The 7,951-nt window shown below is 47.0% G+C and overlaps 1 protein-coding gene and 1 pseudogene across 1 annotated transcript in view; one reads left to right on the top strand and one right to left on the bottom strand.

Moving 5' to 3' along the window:
* Positions 1-15: 15 nt before the first annotated feature.
* Positions 16-7,951, bottom strand: part of LOC115309345 (globin) — an 83,497-nt gene continuing 75,561 nt past the window's right edge. Inside the window, exons 2-3 of the mRNA XM_029967600.4 lie at positions 4,052-4,277; positions 16-2,264 (exon numbers count right to left, since the gene is read on the bottom strand). Coding sequence (XP_029823460.1) covers positions 2,124-2,264; positions 4,052-4,277 — 367 coding nt within the window. The 3' untranslated portion in view covers positions 16-2,123. The remainder of the gene's footprint in view (positions 2,265-4,051; positions 4,278-7,951) is intronic.
* LOC115309346 lies at positions 1,150-1,861 on the top strand (annotated as a pseudogene).

Raw genomic sequence — 7,951 nt, 5'->3', positions numbered from 1 at the left:
ATGACGAGTCAAGTGTAGTTTGGAAAAGCAGTTTCATTTCAAATATAGTTTGTACGCAAAAACTTCTCAAGTTGGTCGTATATATATATAGAATATATATTTTGACAACAATGAAAACAATGTAAGTGTCTGTTTCTAGCACAAAACGGACGTGGCAAAACAAAACTTTGTACTTAAATCTCGAAACGCACAGAAACAACGTACCGTGGCGACATCAGATTAACAATCGGTGCTTATAGCTGCCGATAACCAATAGAACTGAAAGGAAAGAAGAGCGAGAAATGCAAGTAGTGCACAAACTTGTTTTTCAGAACGAGTTCATTCTCAAATTTCCCTTTGCTCAGTGCAAACATTTTCGAGGCAGTGTTCCATACTCTAAAATTTCGGCTTTGGGACGGTACGCTTTGGTCCTTTATTTCGATGGTATTGCACTGGAGATGACAGTTCTAACTCGTCTCCAATTGCAGCTCCAACAGCATACACAAATGTTACGTTCTTATGGGACTGCACTACTTCCTAATTTGTGTCATTGGTGCAAAACCTGCCTCGCAAACTTTTGTGGGACAGTGCCCCAGGAGTGTCCACACTGGGTTTATAATCGTCAGCCAATTAAGTGGCAAAATCAAATCACTTGTTGGAAAAAAAAAAAAAAACACTGGTGTACGAAGGCAGCGTATAAAGCATACAACATGCATTGAACGGTCGACAGATATTTTATGTTAATGAGATGAACGGCATTCCTTTTTATAATCGGACAATGAGGCTTCGATGAAAAGGCTCTTCAAATCTCCTGTGAAAGTTGGTCACGTCACGCACACGGAAACACAAGTGCCGAAAGGAGAGGGTTTCAAGTCACCAACAACGATATGTTATCTTGCACAAGCTTCGAAACACACACGCACACACACGCCCAAGAACACAAGCATTAATTATTGTTCCCAGTTTCTCAGTGAACACAGAAGAAGCATGCCCATTCTGGAAAAAAAACCGTTTTAAGACAGTGGTGAGGTGTAGACTTGCAACGATGCGCGGGCCAGTGTCGAAGTCCAGATAGGGAAGAACATACTTGTTTTAAAGGGCCATGGAATATGACACCACATCGCAAATTAACTGTCGACCCCCGAGTTCATGTTGCAGTAAAGTGGACCAATGGCATTGTGCCATGTTTGTGCTGTCACTTGGAGTACGTAAAGCCCCTTTGCAGTACATCAAGGTAACGCAATCTATTGTTAAAAATTTTCCTCCTCCGGCGCCTTCGCTCAAAAATGGCGTCGTGCAGCCAGAGAAAGGGAAGCGGGCTGGCCAATCATGGCATCGTGTGAGCGCACAGAATGTCGTCATTGGCCGGCGCCTTCGTTAAAAAATGGCGTCGTGCAGTCTGGGAAAGGGAAGTACCCTGGCCAATCGCGGCACCATGTGAGTGCACGCGACGTCGTCATTGGCCGGTGCATTCGCTCAAAAATGGCGTTGTTCAGCCAGGGAGAGAGGGTGAATAATGTTACTTTTCCAGTTACAGGGACTTTACGAGTATGCACCTAGTGAAAGGAGTTACTATTACTGTTAACAAAATTCAGAAGTCCGAACGTCAGGACTGTTACCAATTTTTAACAAAATTCGGTCAGCGAACAGGCGAGCTGGTGGAAGTTTACCATGATTATTTTCACTGGAGACTGGGGCAGAAGGAGGAATTTTTTTCTTTTTTTTACAGTTGAAGAGAATGTAACAGAAATAACAATTTTCGTTTCCTGAATTTCCAGTAATAACAAATGACAAGAAAAAAATTAGCACAGTTTGGTTCGAATGCGGACTATTCGTTTTCGATTGTGTTGGAAAAAAAAGTGGTTTCCCGCCTACGCATTAATCTGCTCCTACCCCAAGACTTCGACTTTGACAGAAGGCTTCGCAATACCGCCAGTAAACGTGCTCCGGACACGAGGAAGAAAAAAAAAATAGAGTAAGGAACAATCAAGAACAGTCCGTTTGCTGGAGCGCACATTCCTCCATAGAGTGTGCCATTCTGGACGTGGCGGCCGGTTTTGGTCGTCTGCTGCTTGCTGCTGCGTGTTCAGCTGCGCGGAGTGAAGAGGGCGTTCCAAGATGGCGGCGGCGGCGCTGATGTCTTCCTACTTCCGCTGCTCCTTGTAGACGTCGGCTGTCACGGTCACGACGAGCCGCAGAGTCTTTTCCCAGGCAGCCACGGCGGCGGGGGACATTTTGCCGCCTAGCCTCTCCTTGAGCGTGTCCACGATCACCACAGTGAGGTTCTGGAGCAAAAATGGTGTCGAACAGTGTAAGCGACACGGCTGGGCACAGCGTCAAACGTACGCGCGCACACAGCAATCACGTCAAACACGAGCTCGCGTTCCAGTTTTGAACTCCTTGTGTACCACCTTCCCGTGGAGGGTTAAACTATTTATAAGAGGTGGAAGGGGTGGAAAGAGGGCGAGGAGAAAATGTTGGGGAAAGCAGGACGACGTTTTTAGCTAGTCTATAGGTTTTAAACTAAACAGGACCTGCTGATGTCGACAAGTGTCTCGACACGAAATCAGAAAACGTCCGCTAACTTTCTGGTGACGTTCACAAAGTCAAGAGTAAGTCGCAATGAATGGTCGATAAGACAGGAACGGGGCAAATTCGGTGACCCGGTATGATTCGTTCTCAGCCTCATCAGCTTGTTTCCCAAAAGCTTTTTATCGTCTAGTCCGAAGAGTTCGTGAGCACCCTTGCAAAAATTGCTGCTCGACGGCATTTGTTGTTTGCTAATGTATGACGAATGCCGCCATACATTAGCCGCTCGACGGAAGCAGAAAATCTTCGAAGGTGGCTGCAAACATCTCTCCGCCAACTCTGCCCGCAATCTTGCACAGCAAAAACTTTTGCACTCCTAAGGGTGTAAAAAGGGTGCTCCTGCAACTTACACCCCTCACCATACACTCTTTTAGCGAGCGCAATCAGCGACAACGTAACCTAAGCTGAACTTGTTTCAGCGACATCAATACCGATAACTTACCATTGACGTGAAATGTTGGCGGAATGAAAACAACAGATTTCTATCCGTATTAAATGATGGCTTACAAGATAGTTGCCTTTCTACGTCTAGTATACTGTATGCAGGGTGTGTGCGTTTTTCTAAATTTACATTTTTTTTTTTTTTAGAAAAGCCTTGAAAGGTACATTAACGCGGTCTGTGTGCTGGATTATTCGGTCACGGGGATACTCTATATATACTATATATATATATAGGGAACTAATCATGCACGTAACCGGGGGGGGGGGAGGGATCCCGCCCCCCCCCCCCCCCCCCCGAAATCTTGCATTTTGCTGGGGCCTCCCTCCCCTTTCCCCCTCATACAGAATTTTGTCATGGGCGGGCCCCCCACGAAACAAAATCCTGGCTACGTGCCTGGTGCTAATCACAAGGACAAGTCGGATAATTAACTGACAAATTAATATCTTAAGTAGTGGAAACAAACTTACGGCTTCAATTGGAAACTGTTTTTCAAGAAATCTCTAAAGCCTAAAAAAAAACAGCCAATATAATACGGAACAGCAGCCAACAAGGTCGTGATTCCTGTGTCATGCACGACTCTGACGCCACACCGTTGCGGTGGCGCTGCTGTGGGCGCGGCGCTTGCGCGGACGCTTCACGCGGATCTGCTTTCTGCGCGCACGCAGCGTCCACATCTGATGTGGGCAGACGCTGACTTGTTGCTGTGTACATATATGTCCGTTCTCCAACAAACTGCAAAGAGGGTCGCACGAAAAAATTGCAAAATACAACCTGTCCTCTGAAGGGCGCTGCTGGAACACCCCTAAAGTGCTAACCCTGGAACATATCAGAATACGGTGTAATCGATTTTCGCTATGTAGCACATGACACTTTTGGCACGTCTATATCCAGCTACGAACTTTTGTCGAATCTGAGGTTCGGACGTCGCATAGCTTTGACGTTTGTGGCGAACCTTCAAACATTTGGCAAAATTCTACCAGGTTCGACTTTTTAAACAATGTTGCCCAACTAAAAAAGAAATGAAAAAAAAAAAAGCTTTACCTCGAAATGCGTGACAGACACGGGCCTGCGGGTGTGGCTGACGGCCACCTTTCGCACGAGCTCGACGAGGCACTCGGCGTCGTCCAGAGAGTCGACCAGGGACGTGATGGCGTACGCCACCGACATGGCGTGGGCCCCGAGCCTTGGGTTGGTGGACAACGCCTCCGGCGGTACGTCAGCGAACCCCGAGAACAGCTTCTGGTACTCTGGGTGCCGCTGGAACAACCTGCAATAATCCAAAAACAAACGAAAGTAAAAAAAAAAAAGAAAGCCGTTTACAACTTTCTGTAACGCCGAATTAGAGCGCAGCTCTTGAAGAGCAGGAGGGAAGGGTACTGAGGGGAGGGTATACCCCTCCTCGTCATCCTGCGAGGAGGATAGAAGCTGCCTCGCTTCCAACGAGCTATCCTCCTCGCTTCGGTTCACCAGCTCGACCAAGCTCGGTCGACGGGACGTAGCGAGGAGGAGAGGGAATGAGAATTGTGACGTGACTTCTCTCGTCGGCCTCGTGGGCCGTGTTCAATTGCACACTTCTTTTCAAAAATTTACGGCGATCCGTTAGAGATATCGCTGTAGAGTGAAGCTTTTGGGTTTTGTAGCGTCCGGCCTATCTGTCCAGCCTAGTTTTGTGAGCTCGAAATTTCGGTTCAGTATCTTAAAATGATACTACAACGAAATTTCGGTGCTTATTTTTTGGTCTATACGTGTTCAAAGGAGCAGTATCACATCGGACACACCAATATCTTGTTGAAAAAGACACGAAAAGGAATTTTAAAACGATTAGCAAAGGGCACCTGGTGGATGTCGCTGAAGCCTCGTTTGTAGTGCCGGTCTAGGAACCTTGACAGGTAGTGACGATAACTCTCGCCAAGAACTATACATGCTTTGAACCTGACGTCAACCCGACAGCTCAACGGCCAGCACAAGAGAAAGGGGAGGGAGGAACTCCCCACTCGAAGGGACTCTATTTTGGGTGTCCCGGACACACAAAATAGAGTCCCTTCTCCCTCTACAAGATTATAGAAGATTAACCCGTCACTCAAAATTCACACAAAAGCAGCCTTGCAGTTAGTTGCGGTGGCCCGATCGCTAGCGTGCTTCGACCGCTTCGGTGACTGGAACGGCTATAGGGCATCCTGACGACGTCAACCTCGCCGCAGCTTTGCTCATTCTGAGAGAAACTACGTCACGATTGCGCCGGATGTGACGCCCCCTCCGCTGGCTGCACTCCGAGCACTTGCTAGGATGAGCCGTTTATAACGAAAAATACAGCCATCAGGCTCAAAATACAAACGTGCGATTGCCATTTACGGATATTGTGGCTCATATTCAGCTATCTGAATACGACGGGTATGTTTCAAATTTCGTTGAAGTATCCCAACACTCGCCAGATTCAGCCGCCATTGCCGACCTTCTCTTGTCTTACAGAGATGCCGAGCCACTGAAGCGGGCTTTGACGAGCCTTTACAAAGGCCTATGCTGGGGAGAAGGACACAGTAGCACCTAAAGTGGCCATAACCTGCTCTGCTGTGGCAATGACGAAGTGAAGCGAACGGAATAAGAGGAAACAAAAACTGAGGTCGGTTATGGCGGCGCCCATGCACAACAGCTGCCTGAAAGTGTTTATAAACTACGCCAGTAAACATAAATAGATTTCTCGGCGCTTTACCATCCGCGTACGTCCACGGGTTCGAGACATGACCAATTAAAAAAGAAATGCACCTCCGTTAAAGAAGGCGATAACGAAAACACTGCTCCTTTATTCCGCCATCGCCATGCACAGTCACACCCCTGAAGAAGAGCTGAGTAGGCATCGAAACGTAGGGTCCCAAGGGTTCCATTTAGGGCTTGGTTAGACGTCCCCCTTTTTTCAATTAGGGGTAAAGTGGGTCGCTGGCATTGCGCTATGTTTGATCACGTGATGTGACCCGCGGGACGAACTCGGACGGCAAGACGTTAGGCTGGCACTCCTGTCCCGTCAGGGAGCAGACGAGCGCGGTGGGTTCGGCTGCCAGTTAGGTTTGTTTCTTCCGTTTCAGGAGTGCGAAACCGAAAACGATAATATATATATAATATATATATATATAATATATATATAATATATATATATATAATATATATTGTCTTAACGAGTTAGCTACCGAGACGCTGAGGTATTATCGAAGGTATGCGAAGCGCAAGTTCGTCTGCTTCTTTTGCAGGGGTTGTGGTGACGTCAGCACGCCGAGCTCCGATTGGCTCTGATGGAAGGATAGCGGGTAGATATCGGATAGCCAATCGGAGCTGGTCGTTCTGACGACGTCACCACAACCCCTGCAAAAGAAGCAGACGAATACTTGCGCTCTGCTATGAGAGCTCGCGCTGTAGAGCTTTCACCGTATTGTTAACCAGCGATAATAGATTCCGAGATGAATCGAGGGTGTGTTTTCAGTCCGACTGTGGGCATGCGTTTCTTTTCTTTTTTTTTTTTTTTTTGAGATATGTCGGAGGAAGGGGAAATCCGACCTTATAGATCATGATGATCTTTCGGGCGGTGAATGCGCGCACACGCTTGTGAATAGCCGCTCCCGTTACGGATCGGTACTTCCAGAAATTAAAATATTAAAAGGCTTATCTTGATGTTTGTTTTATATCAGTATTTTGTTCGACTCCTTTCAAACAAACAGGCAAAACGGCTAGATTCCCTCTAGTCCTCTTTTCATGGCGAGCGTGCAGGACGGGCCGTCCGCCGTTCAGTTCATGGAACACACACACGCGCACGCACACACACACACACAAACACACGCGTACACACACACACATTCGACAAAGAGAATGGAGTCGGGCATACGTGTAGTAGACCAACTGGAGATTCATTATTGACAATTGTAGGCTGCGAACTCAGTGTCACCATTAATGGCACAATCAACGGAGTTTTTGCCAAAATGTATTCGTGTGCACCCTTTTTGCTTGATTTTGACGTTTAAAGTCATATTTGGAGAGCGATAACTTAAATACCAGGCCGCTTTGAAAGCACTCAGGCATACGCACCGCGGTTCATTGAGTTAATGACGCCGGCACTACGGTGGCCGAAAGATGGCGCAAGTAGTCGCGGCGCGCGCGTGTCCCGGAATTTTTGGGGGTGCCCCAAGGATAAACGTTAGGAAACAGGCAGCGTATTTTGAGCTGCGCTGAGTTAGACGAACACGGATACGGTGTCACGTGACGCGGTCTCACATGACACCACATTCAGACCATGCCACGTGACATGACGCCAAGCTGACAGGGAACACGGGGGCAAGGGGGGCTTGAGCACCCGCTGACATTTTCCAGGGGGTGCTGGACAATATGCTGAGCCCCCGTGCATTTGGCTCAAGGACTGCTTAACAGCGGCTGTTCAAATTCGTTTATTTGCTGACGATTGTATTATTTATAAAGAAGTGAAATGTTCTAACGATCAAAATATTCTAAACAAGAGTCTCGAGATGGTTTCTACATGGTGAGACACCTGGCAAATGTCCCTTAATTGTAAGAAATGTGCTCATATGAAAATAACCAGGAAAAAAAATCCACTCCCCTCCAGCTACTGCCTCCAGGGGACCGCGCTCAACACAGTACCCCAATACAAATACCTGGACAAATACCTGGGACTATATAGTAATAACGTCTGATCTGCGTTGGAATTCACATATTGACTTCATTACTCACAAGGCAATGGGCACATTATGGACTTTAAAACGGCGACTAAAAGACTGTTCCAAGAATACAAAACTAATCGCGTATAAGACATTCGTCAGGTCTTTGATGGAATACGCTGATGTGGTATGGGATCCACACACAAAGTCAAATATTAATAAGTTGGAAAGAATTCAGAAAAAAGAGCTGCGATTTATTTTTAACACATACGGTAGAAACACATCA

The sequence above is a fragment of the Ixodes scapularis genome, unplaced genomic scaffold, assembly GCF_016920785.2.
Source record: "Ixodes scapularis isolate PalLabHiFi unplaced genomic scaffold, ASM1692078v2 PGA_scaffold6__148_contigs__length_123643588, whole genome shotgun sequence".
Taxonomy (NCBI): Eukaryota; Metazoa; Arthropoda; class Arachnida; order Ixodida; family Ixodidae; genus Ixodes; species Ixodes scapularis.
The sequence above is the reverse complement of the archived record's forward strand: the minus strand, read 5'-3'. Positions and strand labels throughout refer to the sequence as shown.